Below are 19,329 nucleotides of genomic sequence, written 5' to 3'. Positions count from 1 at the left end.
CTTAAAATATATTTTAAAACTCATAGGCAGCCAGTGCAGAGACTTTAAAACCTGTGTAATGTGTGCTCTCCATCTGGTCTTGGTCAGTACCCGTGCTGCAGCATTCTGTATGTTTTGCAGTTGACCAGTGGCTTTCTTGGGTAGACCAGACAGGAGAGCATTACAGTAGTCAAGCCTGCTTGTAATCAAATCTCTGTATCAGCCTGAGAGAGAAACGGCTGCACCGTGACAATGTTCCTCAGCTGGTAAAAAGCTATTTTGGTCACATTCCTAATGTGTGATACGAAATTTAATTCAGAATCTAAAATAACACCTAGGTTTTTTGCCTGGTGTTTTATCTTTATTGCCTGTGAATTCAAATGTGCGGCTAGATTCTCTCTGTGCTTTGGCTCCAACAATAAGTACCTCAGTCTTGTCTTGATTTAGCTGGAGGAAGTTGTGAGGCATCCAAGTATTTAAATCACTAATACAGTCTATTAATTTATCCGTAGAGCTAAAATCCTCTGGTAACACAACATAAAGTTGTGTATCGTCTCCGTAGCAGTGAAAATCAATGCTGTGCTTTCTGATAACGCTAACATATTTAAACTGAACAGTGCCGGACGCAAAATCGAACTTTGGGACGCCAAGTGATATGTATTTTCTCTGCGTTTTGTTCACCAAGGGTGATAAACTCTTGACCGGTTAAAATAGGTGCTAAACCAATTTAGAACTTGACCGGGTAGGGCACCCACCTCTCCAGTCTGAGTACAAGGACCGAGAGCTGTTTGGCATCTGTGTTGGTTCTAAGATAATTTACCACTTTAACTAAGGCTGTCTCTGTGCTGTGGTGGGCACAGAAATCAGATTGGAATTGTAAAAAAATATAGTTGTCACTTAAAACATTTAGCTGTTGCTTAAGAATGGTAGGTTGGAGATTGGCCAAAAATTGCTAAACGCTGAAGAATCTAGATTACTTTTATTCCGAGAAAGTGCCTTTGAACAGGGAGTGATTAACAATAGCTTTCACTTCTTCAGATATGCAATTAAAAATTGTTTATATGAAGGTGGTGGGGATAGGATCCAGAAGGCAGGTAGAAGGCTTAAGTTATGCTCAGGAAAGGGATATCACGTCTGTGTCAACCAGGGGAAATAAATCCGTAGTGCCTTTGCGTGGTAGGCTATGGCACATCATCAAACTTCTCATCAGATCTTGCTTGACTGATACCCAGCCTAATGTTGGTTATCTTATCTCTGAAGTATGCCGCAAACTCATCACATTTAGATTAGGAGGAAAGTTCACATAGGTTTGCGGGGTAGGATTTATCAGGTCGTCAATGGTCGAAGAGCACTCTTGAATTATTCTGATTTAATGGTGATCAAGTTAGAATAAGCATTTCTAATTGCCTTGTGTATGCCAAGTTGCTCTCTCAGAATATCATAATTGACCTGCAACTTTTACTTTCTCCACTTCCGCTCAGCCTTTTTGCAATTTCTTTTTAATTGATTAGTTTCCTCACTCATCCAAGGGGCTCTCCCTTTGGATGTGGCCTTTTTCAACTTTACTGGAGCCATGGCATCAATGGTTGCCCTTTAATTTGCTATTAAAGTTATCAACTAAATCAACACAAGAGGAAGGCAAAATAGGTGATGGAATATTGTTCATACACTCAATAAAATCTGTAGCAACTTCAGAGGTAAGCGTTTCTTAATAATGCGTTCAGTATTACCCTGTGCTATGGGCAACAAAGTAGTACAAAATACACAGTGGTGATCAGATAAAGCAACATCAACAATTGAGGATATGTCAATATGTCAATAGAAAGCCCCTTGGTAATAACCAGGTCCAGAGTATGGCCGTGGTTATGGGTTAGCCCAGTAACATATTGGGAGAAAGTCCATAGAGCTCAAAAGATTCATAAATTCATTGGGCTTTGTCAACATACATATTAAAATCACCCAACACAATGATTTTATCATAGTTCTCAAGGTCAATAGACAATAGTTCAGCAAAATCAGTAAAGAAAGTGGGGCAGTGCTTTGGTGGCCTATACAGGGTTATAGCCAGCACTGGTGGCTGACATTTAAACAGTATAACATGATGCTCAAAATACCCAAAGACGCCAATCGAAATGTCCTTACATTTGAGAGCATTAGTAACAATAGAGGCTGTTCCCCCACCCTTTTTCCCTTTTCTGATAGAGTATGAAAAGCTGTAGTCTGGGGGAGGCTTCAATAAGAGAAGCACTACAGTCTGAAGACAGCCATGTTTCAGTGAGAAACATGCAATCAACTTTGTGCTCAGTAATGAGGTCATTCACGAGAAAGGTTTTACTTGTGATTGCTCGAATATTTAAAAGCGCCATATTCAATGAGTGTGGGCTACTCTGCCTCTGGGGCATCTGCCTCGAGGTAACGAATGGAAAAACTACCAAATTATTAACTTTACAACCATGTTTTCTGACAGTCTCCAATCTATCAGAATGGTAGCAGATGACAGTTTGTATAAACTCACTAGAAGTCATAGTTAAAGGAACATAAATGATGTTACTCATAATAACCATAGGGCCGTGTCTACAGGAGTTGATATGCTTTCCAAGTCTTCTGTTGCTTATTCTGACAGGGAGAACTGGAGCACTACCAGACCTTGTCCGTCAGTCTTCAGTCTCTAAAACAGTTTCGATGTTGCTGGATATAATCCTGGAACCCCTGTGGTTGGGGTGAATCCCGTCTCTTTTAAAAAGTGCTGGTTGCTCCCACAGCAAATCTAAGTTGTCACAAAAAGAGACATTCTTGTCGTTGCAAACTTTCTTCAGTACTTGTTCAAGGCAAAGAGTCGGCTGAAATGTTCCGAATCCCTTCGGCAGAACGGGAGGAGGCCTGAGAAAATTATTCTCTTCCCTGTGCTAGCGAGGGTGTTGAAAAAATGTTTATAGTCTTCCCTCAGTTCCATAGATGACCTAAAATGTAGGTCGTTAAAAACTTTTGAGCGTGACGATGGTGTCAGTATTGGAGTAGTTGGCCAGAACCGTGGGCAAGGGGGAGTTGATGTCATGGACACGGGCTCCTGGATGACAGTGGACCTTGGTCGGTCCACAGATCGTGGGCAGGCCAAAATCTCTCACCTTCGAGCTTCCCACAATGATAGTGATCGTGCTGGAATCCGATGGGGAAGCGACCTGCTGAACTGCGGTGGGCATGGGGGAGGGTGCCACTGGGAGGCTGCCGGCTGTTGGTATACACCAAGGATCTGTGCTGTCTCAAGCGGGGCAAAACTGTTTGATAGCTGGATCGGATCTTCTCAGGTAGAGGGGTGGACAGACTGCCTCCCCGATCTCCTACGCCTTGCGAGTGTCCAGTCTCCCATGGGCCGCAGAGTTGATTTTAAACATCTGTCCGTTAGATTGCGACAGATCAACGCCGCCCGACTTATTGACAGCTTTGCTACAGAGGGCATTTAAAACTGAGATTCGGTTTGCCTGGGTTACAGCAAGGTTGGTGTACTTAGAAAGCAGGTTATCTTTTTCTCACAGCCGAGCTAACAGCCGGAGGATCTCTTCCCTAAACTGCTTGATGGTGGTGCATTTAGGGCAGACAAATCCCTGTCCAACCAGTTCCACCTTCATCTTGATCTTGTGATTGTGTGGAAATCATCTCTGCCCAGACGTGGATATTTCTGCCCAGACGTGGATAAAAACACAGGTGGGCTAGCAGTAGCCTGCTCCGTTTTGAGGATGACTAGCAGCTAACTGCTACTTAACAGGAATCTGGGACACAAACTTGCGGTCCCAGCCGTAAAGGCTGACCACGTCGCGGAATCTGTACCAGTACGAACTTTAGCTATGATTTAAAAACTATTTCATTAAAAAAAACTACTGAGTGTAGACAGAGAGGAGAAGGAGAACACCTTCTGTTAATCTTCTGGATTCTGTCCTATCATTTTCCTGTGTATCTATTCTATCTATAGTACATTGTCAGAGTTGTTCCGTTTTTCCCAGTCAGCCTTACTGAGGAAGTGAGTACAGGTTAGGCTAGAGCTGCTGTGTCATGGCAGCGCTACACAGCTAGCACCACTGTTCTGCTGGTCAACAACAATATGATACTGTACCACCATTCTACTGATCAACTTACATCTATTTCCTTATAGGATTATAGGTGAAGGGAAGGGTGCTGGAGGTTCTGCAGCACCCCTGATGATGAATGGAAATGCATTTTGCCAAAGTTATGGAATTACTGTTGTCAGTTCAGAAAGAAATGAAATAGTTCAGGATACTACACCAGGAGTAAGCCTATAATTTAGCCACAGATGATCAATAGCTTGTTTAAAAAAAAATCCTAGATTTGGATTGTGTGTAGCCCAATCACAAGGCATATAGGCTGAGAACGTGCGGCAAATCTGTCAGTGAACAGCATGCTCCCAAATCGCGGGAAAACACAGATTGGAAAGCAAATGGCTCCTGCTGAAATTAGAAGACTAATATGCCTGTATGCTACCTAATATGATATCAACTTCCAAATAGGCCTATTGAGCGAACAGCATTGTTTTACAAAGTAAAACGAGAGAGAGGCTTTTTACACGGGCTGAGTGAGCCTTGCATCCTTGGGTGAGTCAGTGGAACTGGAAAGCTTTTTGAGGACTAATTTCGTCCTCATATTGTACAGTATGTGTCTCCTCTCCACACACCTAGGCCTAGGCTATTCATGGATTCAAGACAAGGTTGTTGTTATTGATCTCAGATTCTCAAAATGAAATGCGTTCATAAAAGGACAACTTTTTCCCGGACCCTAGGCTACAAAAAAATGTCCCCATGTGTGCAACTTCTGCAAATGTCTCTACTGCGCTATGCCAGTATGCAAAAGTGATGATAATGCCATGCAATGCTTTATTATAAAGGTGGGGGTGTTTTCAGGCGTTCCGGTACCTCCCAATTTACAAGCACTGGAGAGAATGCAACACCTTAGCAAGCACCTACACCAATAATATATGTCTGAGGAACACATCTCAAACATTGGGATGCACAGGCCCATAGCCTCTCTTGAAGATGGAGTACGTTCTCTTAAATGAGTACTACGGTATGCATTATGCTTATCTGGACCTGAGGGACCGGCTGTGTGTAATTTACACTGAATTCATGGTTTAAAGTTACATAACAGTATGAGTGTGTACTGTAGGTCCTAGCTAGCATATTTGCAATTGTTTCAACGGCTCTGGTTAAATGAGCTGGTGCTCCATGTGCAAACAGTTACACCTAAATCCGTTATCAACAATACACGCGACAGGCGACTAAGAGCTGACAACTGTCCTAACCCAACAAGCAGGTCCCATCTCCAACATCTTCTAGCACTGTAATTTGCACGCTGATTAGACCTACACAACAACTGATTGTACTGTCAGCGGTTGGAATTCTATCTCAGATGCCCCACCATGACCTCCTTTATGAGTGACCTTTAACACTGAGGTCAGTGGCTATCAGCGTGCAAATTGATTAACGACTCATGGTGTAATTGTAACAACATACAAGAACTCAAAGTCCTTTTGTTCACCTGACCTAGAATTCCTCACAATCAAATGCCGACCGTATTATCTCCCTAGAGAACTCTCCTCGTTTATCGTCACAGCCGTGATTATCCCCCCGCAAGGGGATACCAAGACGGCCATCAAGGAACTTCACTGGACTCGTGCAGTACACGAGCAAGTAACACACTCGACCACTGCTACTCTAACTTCCACGACGCATACGAGGACCTCCCCCGCCCTCCTTTTGGCAAATCTGACCATGACTTCATCTTGTTGCTCCCCTCCTATAGGCAGACATTAAAACAGGAAGCGCCCGTGCTTAGGTCTATCCAATGCTGGTGTGGCCAATTGGATTCCAAGCTTCAAGATTGCTTCGATCACTTGGACTGGGATATGTTCTGGGTAGCCTCAGACAATAACGTTGATGTATACGCTGACTCGGTGAGCGAGTTTATAAGGAATAGGAGATGTTGTACCCACTGTGACTATTAAAACCTTCCCTAACCAGAAACTGTGGATACATGGCAGCATTCGCGCAAAACTGAAAGCATGTACCATCGCATTTAATCATGGCAAGGGGACTGGAAACATGGCCGAATACAAACAGTGTAGTTATTCTCTGCGTAAGGCAATAAAACAAACAAAGCGTCATTATCGAGACAAAGTGAAGTTGCAATTCAACGGCTCAAACGCGAGACATATGTGCCAGGGTCTACAGACAATCACGGATTACAAAAATAAAACCAGCCCTGTCGCAGACATCGACGTCTTGCTCCGAGACAAATTAAACAACTTCTTTGAGGACAATACAGTGCCACCGACACGGCCTGCTACCAAAGACTTTGGGCTCTCCTTCTCCGTAGCCGACGCGAGGGTTAACACGTTTAAATGTTTTACTCACAAGGCTGCCGGCCCAGACGGCATCCCTAGCCGCGTCCTCACAGCATGCGCTGGCTGTTGTGTTTACGGACATATTCAATCAATCCCTATCCCAGTCTGCTGTTCCCACATGCTTCAAGATGGCCAACATTGTTCCTGTTCCCAAGAAAGCTAAAGTAACTGAACTAAATGACTATCGCCCCTGTTAGTGGAATTAAATAATTCCTCTAATATACTCATTAATTAAATTCAATCTGTCTATTTATAAGAATTTGTAAGATACTTATTAACATAAAATAGACAGGATACAGTCTTATTAAAATTAGATAATAGTGTTTATTCTCGGAGCACGCTGCCATTTGATCATAAACACAGGTTTATATACAAGATATGACGTCATAGGTTACAGAATAAGTCTCATTGTCCTGACAAATAGAAAACAGGTTCAAAAGTTCATTCCAACTTCACAGCACACACACATGGCACACAATGTAATCAATTATCCTGAAGGCTCACTATAATTTATTACCACTTTAGCAGACAACTCAAGATAATGGAAGACCTAAAAAGTTACCCACAGCCTTATCTAAACATCTCAGGGCTAAGTTGGGTCAGTTCAACCATAGTTTAATGACCCTTTCTGCTTACTTTATAACCCACAACACAAATCTCTTTTCACCAGGCGTGCAGAGTTCAATTAGTTATAGTTTTATCTAAAGCTAGAATTTGTTTTAACTATTTATTAACAAAATTCCTAACACCCCGTAGCACTCACTTCTGTCATCATGAAGTGTTTTGAGAGACTAGTCAAGGATCATATCACGTCCACCTTACCTGTCACCCTAGACTGACTCCAATTTGCTTACCGCCCCAATAGGTCCACAGACGATGCAATCGCCCTCACACTGCACACTGTGCAGACAGTGTGGTGAAGAAGGCGCAACAGATACTGCTGCACTGTCGGATCTAAAAACATTTCGCTACACTCGCAATAACATCTGCTAACCATGTGTATGTGACCAATAACATTTGATTTGATCTATTATCAGTCTTCAGAGTTGGGATTCCCCCAAATGTTTTCCCTTTACCACCTTACCCCACTGACCTCAGACATAAGTGAAACAGTTTCTTACAAGGCAGGGAATTTTGTCTATTTAGGGAAACACAGATGGGTACCTGAGGTCCCTGTCCTTGTCTCTCTCCAAGTGGAAGCCCCCCACTGCCGTGTGCCATCCTGACTTACAGAGACCACACACTGAGGAAACACACACACACACACACACACACACACACACGGATAAGTCTATGTCAGAGAAAAGGAAGTGGCCTGCCTCGTCTATAAGGACGGGGTGTGGCTGTTTGTGGTAATTCTTCCTGCCCCTCCTGACTTCTGTTATGGTTTGTCTTAGCTAGTCAGGGCTTCACTCCTGCCCTTCTGTCTCTACAGGTAGCCACAACCTCTTTCTTTACCTTCTAATAGCATTCTGAAAGATAGCAATCTCAAAGGTTTCCCCTAGCTACTAACCACACGATACCAGCAAGACCCAAACAGTTAGGCTACAACAGTTAGCCCATCTTCTCCATGAAAGACACTTCTTTGTTCAATAACATGAATGGTGTTCGTTTGTGGAAGGTTGATCAAAAATATCCCCTGTTCTCTTCTTGTTTGTTTCCATGGGCTAGCCAATGCTTAGCCTATTTAATGGCTTGGGCCAAACTTGAGGGAGTTTCTTTTGACCAATTTTACCTGCATAACTAATCACTTTAAGACAAGTCCTCCCAGAGAAGAGGCAGTCAGATCAGGCTGTAGATCCCAGATTTCTGTCATGTAGTGTCAAACATCACAAATTAGCTGCTGCCTGTTTGTCATCATGTTGCAGACTGATGCCCTTTTCTATCCTGTAGGACAGGCCTGTCCCGTTGCTGGCGCTGTGCTTCCGCTGTCCGTGTGTGTGTTTGTGTATCTATCCCTGTGCATGTGTGTGTGAGGGGAACGTGTGTGGTCACTCTGTCCTCAGCCTCAGCGTGGTGATTCTGGGTCATTTTCACTCACTGACTCTGCCCAAAGAATAGGCTTGGAGGGGGAGAAGACAAAGGGCTAGGGGAGGGCAAGCGGTAAACCTGCTGAGTAAAACATCAGCTGCCACTAGGGTTGCAAAGGGTCGTAAACTTTCTGGTAAATTTCCAGATTTTCCCCGGGAATCTTCCATAGAAATGTTGCTTAAATTCATCAAAAAATATAGCTTATAACAGTGAACCTTTTTGTGGGATACACATAAGGCAATTCTAGGTCTTGTGGCATATTTTGGTTAAACTATCCCCAATTCAATGGAATTGCAACCTTCTGCATGCACAGTGCAATCTTCCATTACATGTTCAGCGCACTCTTCCTTCACATGTACAGCTGATTCTCAAGATCTTGCACACTAATGAGATGCTTTTGAGCCCACACTACTACACTGCCTGAGCCCAGGACTACGTGCTTTCTGGTAAGTTTTGATTACAATACTGGATGGGGTGAATATATTTTATACGACATTCATGATCTTTTGTTAACTAGTAAATAGTAGCCTACAGCAAAGTGTGTTTAAATAATTTCTAACTTGTTAAAAATTTGTGCTAGTTAGTTTTTTGCTACCATGTGGGTTTCAGCTTGCTTGAGCCTGCTAACTGAGGAGTGTTAATTCACCTGTTTCCATACTTGTTTCATTTTAAAACATTTATCTTATAAAGGAGTTGTTTAATCTAACTGCTTAACTGTTTAGCTGTACATGGAATTGTATTTTTATTCATTTTTACAAAAATAAAAATCTCATCTTTATAGGAAATTGCCACCGGCACTATCTGATGTGTGGAGACATTTCACTGCAGCTAATGTAGAAGGAAAAGCTGTGTACATTTGCAAATACTGTGCCAAATCATATGTGAAGATTGCAACAAAGATGCAGAATCATCTGGCCAAGTGCATAAAGTTCACTCAGCGCTCACAACAAGAAACCTCTGACAAAAGTCCCTCTACTTCTATTCGAGGTGAAAATGATGAATCAGGCACTTTATTGATAGCAACAGCTCATGGTTCTCCTGGAATCATATATTTTTTTGACTCAATGGAGGAACGTAGTCAGAGAAATGCTGATGAATGTCTTGCTCGAGCTGTGTATGCAACTGGTTAACCTCTGATGCTCACAGGCAATGTGTATTGGAAGAGATTTCTGAATGTTCTTCGCCCAGCATACACCCCTCCAACCAGACATGCTTTATCTACTCATTTGCTGGATGCAAAGTTCAACAGAGTTCAAGTGAAGGTCAAGCAAATTATAGAGAAAGCAAACTGTATCTTGCAATCATCTCTGATGGGTGATCAAATGTTCGTGGGCAAGGAATAATTAACTTTATCTCCACCCATCAACCAGTATTCTACAAGAGCACAGACACAAGGGACAACAGACACACCGGTCTCTACATTGCAGATGAGCTGAAGGCAGTCATCAATGACCTTGGACCACAGAAGGTATTTGCACTGGTGACAGACAATTCTGCAAACATGAAGGCTGCTTGGTCTGAAGTGGAGGAGTCCTACCTTCACATCACACCCATTGGCTGTGCTGCTCATGCATTGAATCTGTTCTTCAAGGACATGGCACTGAAAACAATGGATACACTCTACAAGAGAGCCAAGGAAATGGTTCGGTATGTGAATGGTCATCAAGTTATAGCAGCAATCTACCTCACCAAGCAAAGTGAGAAGAATAAGAGCACCACATTGAAGTTGCCCAGCAACACCCATTCAGGTGGTGGTGTTATCATGTTTGACAGTCTCCTGGAGGGGAAGGAGTCTCTCCAAGAAATGGCCATATCACAGTCTGCCGATATGGACAGCCCCATCAAGAGGATCCTCCTGGATGATGTATTTTGGGAGAGAGTGGTAAGCAGCCTGAAACTCCTGAAACCTATAGTAGTAGCCATTGCACGGATTGGGGGAGATAATGCCATCCTGTCTGATGTTCCGACTCTGCTTGCAGATGTAAGAGAAGAAATCCGTACTGCCCTCTTCACTGTTGCTCCAAGCAGAGGAAACTGCAGTTCTGAAATACATCAACAAGTGTAAAGACTTCTGCCTAAAGCCCATATACGCCACAGAGTACATGTTGGACCCCAAGTATGCTGGCAAGAGCATCCTGTCTGGTGCAGAGATCAACGAGGCCTATGGTGTCATCACTACTGTGTCTCGCCACCTTGGCCTGGATGAGGGCAAGGTTCTTGGCAGTCTGGCGAAGTACACTTCCAAGCAAGGGCTTTGGGATGGAGATGCAATATGGCAGTTGTGCCAACATATCTCATCAGCCACCTGGTGGAAGGGACTTTGTGGATCTGAGGCTCTTTCCCCTGTTGCCTCCATCATCCTCCAAATCCCATCAACATCAGCCGCCTCAGAATGCAACTGGCCCTTGTTTGGGAACACACACACCAAAGCACGCTGACCAATACAAGGGTTGAAAAATTGGTGGCCATCCAGGCAAATTTGAGGCTTTTTGAGCTTGACAACGAGCCATCCTCAACAAGGTTGGAAAGTGACAGTGAAGATGAGGCCTCAGAATCTGATGTTCAAGAGGTGGACATTGAGGAGGTCCAGGGAGAAGACATGGAAGCCTGAGAGGAAGACAACCAAAGCTTTAGTTTCTAGACTATCATTTTACAAATGTATGTTGAAAATGTTTTTGGGAGATGCAATGGATCATTCAATATTCCCTTTTGTTGGTTCAGTGAAATCATCCCATGTGAAGAGTCAACTCATTTAATTAAAGTTAAATTCATAACTAAATTGTTTTTTTAAATTTCTATTGGAAGGATTTAATCATTTGCAATTTGTCTACTTATGATAAGGTTTATGTTTCGGTCTTCATATGATATGGTAAATATATCCAATGCAAAAAACATCTACATTTAAATGGTATTAATATTAATTTGCATATATTCCCGTTAATTTCCATGGAAATGTTCCACCTCTGAATAATCCCCAAAATGTGCAACCCTAGCTGCCACGTGTGTGTGTGTGTGTGAGAGAGAGTTGTGTTTGATGTGTTGTCAGAGGCTACCCTTTAACTCAGCTTTTCATTTATCCTGCGCTCATACACCGACAGATTGTCATGGAGGAGCATAATACTTGTTATGCAATAATGTTCGCCTAACAAACCTGCAAATCCTCTCTATCGTCACTTCACCATAAGTGTATTTTTACGTAGTGTCAGTATGTTGTGTGGTCACGATGCTACGCATCCTGCCTGCAGTAACCGGTCCCATGCGCACCTCCAGAACATCAGAACACTGGTCCCTTACACACTGTTTGCCTAAAAACACCAGACTATCAGAACATTGATGTCCCATGGTTTGGGCCTGATACATAGAAATAGATGTAGCGTTTATAGTCATCTCTATGGCCTCTCTCTTATACCTCTCTACCTATGCCTCCAGCACCCATCTCTATACTGAACTATGTGAGATGGAGGAGGTGTGGGGAATGTAACCCGTGGATGGTAGTGAGCTGTCTAACAGGCTAGTGTTAGTTCTGTAGGGATGGTTGTACAGCCTCAGGCAGGAGCAGGGATGTGGCCTAGCTGCAGTAATGTGGAGGTGTGGAGACACAGAGCCAGGGCTAAAGCCTCTGCACACACACAGATAGATACACACCGCTTATCTGGAAGCCCTGTCCCATGTAATATCTCATCTCGATCTGAGATGTGACCATAACACAGCACTAGGGAATGGCTGAGTCTAGTGAATATGCATATAGGGCCTAAGCATGAAGAACACACGTTGGAGCTGAAGTTCAGGCAGAACCGTCGGCCTTTAGATAAGACTACTATCAGTAAACGATAAATACCAGAGCTATAGCCGTAGCACCTCTGTAGTGCTGCATTCAGCAGAGGGAAGATATGATGGGTAGGTACTCATCTAGGATCTCTATATAGCTGGAGGACGAGACGGTTTTCACTTCAGGAATTCAAGCATTAACAGGGGGAGGCAGGGAGCATCGTATGTGTGAAGTGGACTGGAAATACTGCCGTGTGTTTATGTTTGGTTAATGCGTGTTTACTTGTTTTTTTTTACTCTGCTTTAGGACTGCTCTCCCTCAGGCTCCTGAGTACTGCCTGCTGACTAGCCTACCTATTGCTGAGTCACTGTGCTCGGCTGCTGGGAACAACACACACAGTAGCTGTAGCATAATATTACCAGCATCACTCACTACCGGCCCCAAGCACTGGTCTAGGACCAGTCCAGTCAACCCCCAGTTCTGACTCCAACCAGGGTAGTGCTAAGAACACAAAACTGATCCAGAATCAGCTGCTAAACCTTTGATGTGAGGGAGGAAAGGAGGGTCAGGCATCCAGAGTAATGACAGGGTGCTATGTGTTAGGTAACTACTGTGTAGCTCTGCCTCTGGGCTCTGTCTGTCCGGACAGGGACAGGTTGTCTAACTGGCTGGCTGTTCTCTCCTCTCCTCCAGCCATTCAACCACTCAGCCACCACTCAGCCCAGCTGTTCCCCTGACTCATGGAAAATCACTGCAGTGAGAGCCCACCGTGTGTGTGGGTGGGGGGGGGGTACGTGCATATGAATCTGCATTACATCCATGCCTGTCTGATCTAATATGTACTTCTACTGTCTCAGCAGACAAGGGAGGGAGGTCACTCTGCATTTGTGTGTGTGTGTGTGTGTGTGTGGTTTGTCAAGCCACTGGAAGTAATATAAAAGAGAATGGGCTTTGCCATGATTAAATCTAAGCCTGGTCCAGCCACATCAGAGGAGTGTGGGGGGAATCCTTCTTTTCCATGACTCACAGGGATGAATAGCAGACATGTTTGAGTGAATGAGATGTCATTAAGTGTCCATTGTAATACAGATGGCTGATGGATTTTGGCACGAGAGGAAACCCTCTACTAATAGAGAACACATATAGCTGGCTATACCGAGCTAGCACTACTGGCTGGTTATACCGAGCTAGCCCTACTGGCTGGCTATACTGAGCTAGCACTACTGGCTGGTTATACCGAGCTAGCCCTACTGGCTGGCTATACCGAGCTAGCACTACTGGCTGGCTATACCGAGCTAGCACTACTGGCTGGCTATACCGAGCTAGCCCTACTGGCTGGCTATACCGAGCTAGCACTACTGGCTGGTTATACCGAGCTAGCCCTACTGGCTGGCTATACTGAGCTAGCACTACTGGCTGGTTATACCGAGCTAGCCCTACTGGCTGGCTATACTGAGCTAGCACTACTGGCTGGCTATACCGAGCTAGCCCTACTGGCTGGCTATACCGAGCTAGCACTACTGGCTGGCTATAGCGAGCTAGCACTACTGGCTGGCTATACCGAGCTAGCACTACTGGCTGGCTATACCGAGCTAGCCCTACTGGCTGGCTATACCGAGCTAGCCCTACTGGCTGGCTATACCGAGCTAGCCCTACTGGCTGGCTATACCGAGCTAGCCCTACTGGCTGGGGCCACTTGCTTTGTGTGGCATGTCTTCATGCTAGTAGGATGGGCATGTACTCCTCTGATGTCCCCTTCCTTGTTTATCTCTGACATATAAAGATCTACTGTGTGTAGGACTGTAGGTGCTGTTTGTCATATAATTGTCTGAGTCATTTGTCCTCTTGGCAAGTGATGCCACTGTATGCTAGAGATGGCTACAGCATACAGTGCTGTAGAGAGAGCTGCAGTTTTAATGGGGACGTGGGTCCCACAGCGACTGAGATGAGCTTATTTTACCAGCGTGTCATCAGACAGGATGGCCACCAGCCTCAATATCCTGTAGCATATATCTCTAGGTGGGGATCCATACTCTGCTACTCGTTAGTTAGCCAAGGTGGGACGGACAGACAGGTCTGGGAATTGTCTAATTGTGTTGTAGGTCAGAATTGATGTGGGCTGGCAGGAGAGTGTACATTCTGCCCCTATTTATTCTTCATCACCACCTCCTGTGAACTTTTAAAACAAACAAGAGAAAGAAAGTGTTGACAAAAAGTAAAAGTAGAACGATAGACCCAGTCAGTCTGCCAGCTTGTCTCAGAACATCAACATTCCCCTGGTGAAAGTCATTGAGAGGGGAAATGACAGAGATTCATGATGATAGGACAAATCCCTACTATGTTTACCAGCCCTGAGCCAGGGGGAGACAGGAGGGGGTAGCCATCTGTCTGTCTGCAGGGACCAGAGAGTGGGAGGGGTCTGTCTCTCAGACTGGGGGTGGAGACTAAAGAGAGGATGCGCACACACACACTTACACGCACGCACTCATACACACACACACACTCATACCCCCACACACACTATCAACAGGCAGGAAGGGGGCACTGCAGCAGCCATCCTCCATCCGCCTCTCCCCCTGATGACCCTGCCTCCTGGCACTATTGGCCGACACCCAAGTCTGACATTGTGTGTGTCTGTGTGTAGATGAATACAGGGAGAGTGTGCATGTGAGTGTAATCATACACTTTTGACAGCAATGGGGTAAGCAGATTCTGGGGTGAGTAGTTTCTGTCCATAGAGGGAATCTAAATTCTGCTCCGAGAAGAGACTAAATGTGGTTGAAATCAGAGCTGCAGTTTGAGGCTCTTTTTAAGGTCCTCTCCTCTGGCCACCCAGTTTTAGTTCTCTCCTCCAGGCCTTTTGTTTCAGGCTTGTCATCAGTATAATTACTGTAATTCCCTTTTGTCTGCGCCTGGGAACAAAGGATCAGGATTATGCCCCAGAGGAGACATGCCTGCTGCTGGTATTGTTCAAGTAAACTTTAACCAGCCTGTAGCCTAAATTGAGGAAAGGATATCTGCTAAAGTTGTGCAGTAGAAGGAAGCTGACTGTTAAATTGGATAATATGGACTAGGTTTCCCCAATATATTTATTGTGTTATTTATGTTATTATTGGATATAAGACTGTAAAACACCAGCCAATAAAGGTTTAAAATTATTATCTAGTCAAATGTTAAATCTGTTTAGGCTTTTTGCAGTCAATTTACAGTCAGCAAATTATTTGTATTTAAGTTCTGGCCCCCGACCATCTGCTGAAGAAAAAAATCGACCCATGGCTGGTACATCCTACATTTCTCACACATACCAGTAGATGCCAGTGTTCTTCAATGCAGCTGGGATCTTTGGTCAGTGTGGCATGTTATTTACAAGATTGGGTTCCAAAAATTGCACCATGGACTGAGCAAGCTCAGGTGATGCTTATGTGTCGTTATGGTGTTAGCAGGGCTACTCTCACTAGACGTTCATTGAGCAGCTCCCTCACCCCATGACAAGGAAAGTTGAATATATTGGGGGGGGCAGTGCACTTAGCTTACATCAGCCATGGTTTTCCTCATGGTGGGTGGCAATTTTTTAAATATTTTTTTTTATGGCAGTGCTGTACTAAAGTTTAATAGGTCAAGACTACGAAGATTTCAGAGCAGCAGCATCATCCATTGTTCTTTTATGAGCAGATCAAGTGAAGATATTTCCGTTTACCCACAATGCTTTGCAACAAAATTTGCATACTGAACTCAATCAGAAGGAAGAGGGGGAAATTGTTCGTTTTAGTAGAATTTTGGTAAAATCTTTTATGATATTGTAATTTCTATGTGGTTTTTCATATTTTGTCATTTTGTATTTTATATTTATTAAAAATGTCCCTCTTGTGTTTTCCCAGGTGGCTTTGCTAGGTATAGACCTTTTATCTGCCTTAGTGACAAGGTTACAGGACCGATTTAGGAACCATGTGGGAACAGGTAAGATTGTGTAATTTTATTATCTTAAAAATATAGCTTTCTTCATGGTTAAATTAGTTCAAATAAAAATAGGTTTAGGTTTCTAGACAAAATTAAAAATAGGTTTAGGTTTCTAGACAAAATGTCTGACTAAAAAACACTGTATTGTATTCCTGCATAGACTAGACTATTGAGCTCCATTGGATTTTAACTCCTCGTTCACACCTTTAGATAACAATGCTACCTCTTTCCCTGTCTGTTCTTCTCTTCCCTGTGTCTCCATCTCTCTGCTGTGTCTCAAGTACTGGCCAGTCTGATAGATCGTCTGGGTGATTCCAAAGACCAAGTCAGAGACCAAGATCAAATCCTGCTGCTGAAAATCATGGAGCAGGCTGCCTCCCCACAGGTATGTACACACACAGACGAGTTATTGACAAACCAGGATCATATGATTCCCTCGCTTTCTCGTGGTGATACTACAGTACTATCAAAAGTCAATCCTACAATCTCAAATTGATAAATGCCAAGTTTATTGATTTCTGTATCCCTAGTACTCTTTGATTCCTGACTCGATTGTATGTTAATTTATATGATCCTGATCCATGATTTTAAAAAAGTGATCGATTGTTGACCTGGTACAAATATCCTGTCCTCTCCTCCCTAGTATGTTTGGGACAGAATGCTGGGAGGCTTCAAACACAAGAACAACAGGACCAGAGAGGGAGTGTGCCTTTGTCTCATCTCAACTCTCAACATGTAAGACTGCCTGGCCTCTCAATCACCCATCTTTGAATCTGTCTGTCCTTACTTATACACCAGATGTGTATTATAGCTCTCAGCTGATTTATTTTAACATTGCTAATGTTTTTTGTAATTTGTGCGTAATGGACAGGGTATAATTCTCTGATAGCAATGGACATTTTGCTAACTGCCAAGAGAATAGATGAGCCTTGATTTGATTTAAAATGTGACAATATTATCTGATGTGTATCATAGAGAATTATACAATGATATGGTAAGGTCTTTATAGTCAGGAGTCTTTATTTTGTTGTGATGCTATAGCTAATGCTTACCTAATGATGTCATTGACATCCTCTGTCTTTGTTCTTCCAGGTACGGAGCCCAAGGCCTAACCCTCAGTAAAATAGTCCCTCACATATGTAATCTTCTAGGAGATCCCACCAGTCAGGTATGTACAGCCTATTTGTGTCCCAGTCTGTTTGCTGTGTCATGAATCAGTTTATTACATTGCTGGCCAGGGAGAGAGAGAGCACAGACAAAGGAGTCGACTGCAGCAGCATTTTACCATAGGGGCATGGAGCCCCTTAGTGGCTGTAAAGAGATGTACAACCACCCAACATGACAGGGCCATCTGCTGGTGGAGGCAGGCTAAATGTTTATCTACAGTTACTTGTTTAAGAGCATTACACATATACTAGTGGGCGCATAAACATCTAATGATCGTTTTCAAGTAATATGGCTGAAACAGGGTTTATATAAGTGACTGATAATTGCATTCTCCAGCTAGTTCTAACAGACAGTTGATCTAGTCTAAGAACGCTAAGATTGCCTTTTGAACCTTACCCCCGTTGTCCTCAGGTGAGAGACGCAGCTATGGGCTGCCTGGTGGAGATCTACAGACACGTGGGGGAGAGGGTGAGGATGGACCTTAGCAAGAAGGGCCTACCACAGTCACGGTACGATGGACTTTCTACCTCGTGTGTGTCCTCTCTCTCTCTCTCTCTCTCGCATTCTTCCCCATCACTATTCATACTTCTTTCTCCCTCTTCCACCCCCCTTACTGTACTGAGTGTGTAAATGGGTCAGGTATAGTGCTGATTCAGCAGCCTTCCCAGCACAAGGCTGTGCGTTAGGATGTTAGGTTGTGATCATAGTTAAAAACACAGAAGTAGAATAAAGGAATTATTTCTTAGGTGAAAAACACTGTGCATGGATCAGGTAAACACTTCGCAGAGTGGGAGGCGGTGTGTGTATGGAGGGTAGGACACATACCTCAGCCCCACCCCCAGGTTATTGTGCAAATACTGTAGCCAACAACAATGGAAAAGAGGGGTGTGGTCTAATTTAAAGGTCCTAAAGGCCTCTACCATTTCATCTTAAAGTGCTTGTTGTACACTTTCTCTGATCCTTTCAACAGCCTACAGAACCCTGTAGACCAGAACCCTGTAGATCAAAACACTGTAGACCAGAACATGGAAACCAGAACACTGTAGACCAGAACACTGTCAAAACACTGTAGACCAGAACACTGTAGACCAGAACACTGTCAAAACACTGTAGACCAGAACACTGTAGACCAGAACACTGTCAAAACACTGTAGACCAGAACACTGTAGACCAGAACACTGTCAAAACACTGTAGACCAGAACACTGTCAAAACACTGTAGACCAGAACACTGTCCAAACACTGTAGACCAGAACACTGTCAAAACACTGTAGACCAGAACACTGTCAAAACACTGTAGACCAGAACACTGTCAAAACACTGTAGACCAGAACACTGTCAAAACACTGTAGACCAGAACACTGTCAAAACACTGTAGACCAGAACACTGTCGAACCCTGTAGACCAGAACACTGTCAAAACACTGTAGACCAAAACACTGTAGACCAGAACCCTGTAGAAAAACCACTGTATACCAGAACCCTGTAGACAAGAACAATGTGAAAGAGGTGTTGGTCTCGTGTAAAGGAAACAACCTAGTTTAAATCATCTGTTAATATCAAGTGTTAGATGTGTTTCATTCAAGATTACTGTATAACACTGACAATACAGAATCTTTCAATCAAAAGTGCATTTTGAAAATTATTGTCTCACTTTTCTGCAGTGCCTCCCTGAAAGCTGATCATTTCAACAGGCCATTAGTCCCTAGTGTCCAGCTATCCACATAAAGCCTCATAGGCTCTGGTAGCCTCAGACCATAACCCCAGAATGGCTGTCTAGTGTCTTCTATCAGCGGTCATAATCTACTGATCCCTCTCCACGGGCTCTGCCCTGGCCTGCAGCGTTTAATAAAGGAACACTCCATCATAACCACTAGCTAGCTAGCTTCCCTTTCACTGTGGCTGTCAGACCTCCAATTAGTGAAGCACCATGGGTAATATATAACATTACCGCTGCCACACCAGCCTGCCTGTGTCTGTGGAGTGGCTGTAGGGAAGGGATAGAGTGTATGGTAGCCA

The 19,329-nt window shown here is 43.8% G+C and overlaps 1 protein-coding gene, 1 long non-coding RNA gene and 1 other non-coding gene across 23 annotated transcripts in view; 1 reads left to right on the top strand and 2 right to left on the bottom strand.

Moving 5' to 3' along the window:
• clasp1a (cytoplasmic linker associated protein 1a) overlaps window positions 1-19,329 on the top strand; it is a 90,704-nt gene that overhangs the window by 18,331 nt on the left and 53,044 nt on the right. For all 21 annotated transcript variants that reach the window (XM_071355297.1, XM_071355289.1, XM_071355290.1 and 18 more), the window contains exons 3-7: window positions 16,067-16,145; window positions 16,427-16,530; window positions 16,789-16,880; window positions 17,238-17,313; window positions 17,724-17,821. In XM_071355297.1, coding sequence (XP_071211398.1) covers window positions 16,067-16,145; window positions 16,427-16,530; window positions 16,789-16,880; window positions 17,238-17,313; window positions 17,724-17,821 — 449 coding nt within the window. The remainder of the gene's footprint in view (window positions 1-16,066; window positions 16,146-16,426; window positions 16,531-16,788; window positions 16,881-17,237; window positions 17,314-17,723; window positions 17,822-19,329) is intronic.
• Window positions 6,690-7,129, bottom strand: LOC139547224 (uncharacterized). The gene is made up of 2 exons (XR_011669365.1): window positions 6,906-7,129; window positions 6,690-6,792 (listed from the first exon to the last, which is right to left on the bottom strand). It is a non-coding gene; the product is annotated as an uncharacterized lncRNA (long non-coding RNA).
• Window positions 15,563-15,687, bottom strand: LOC139547427 (U4atac minor spliceosomal RNA). Its single transcript, XR_011669497.1, has one exon. It is a non-coding gene; the product is annotated as a U4atac minor spliceosomal RNA (small nuclear RNA).

The sequence above is a fragment of the Salvelinus alpinus genome, chromosome 20, assembly GCF_045679555.1.
Source record: "Salvelinus alpinus chromosome 20, SLU_Salpinus.1, whole genome shotgun sequence".
In the NCBI taxonomy this organism is placed as follows: domain Eukaryota; kingdom Metazoa; phylum Chordata; class Actinopteri; order Salmoniformes; family Salmonidae; genus Salvelinus; species Salvelinus alpinus.
The sequence above is the reverse complement of the archived record's forward strand: the minus strand, read 5'-3'. Positions and strand labels throughout refer to the sequence as shown.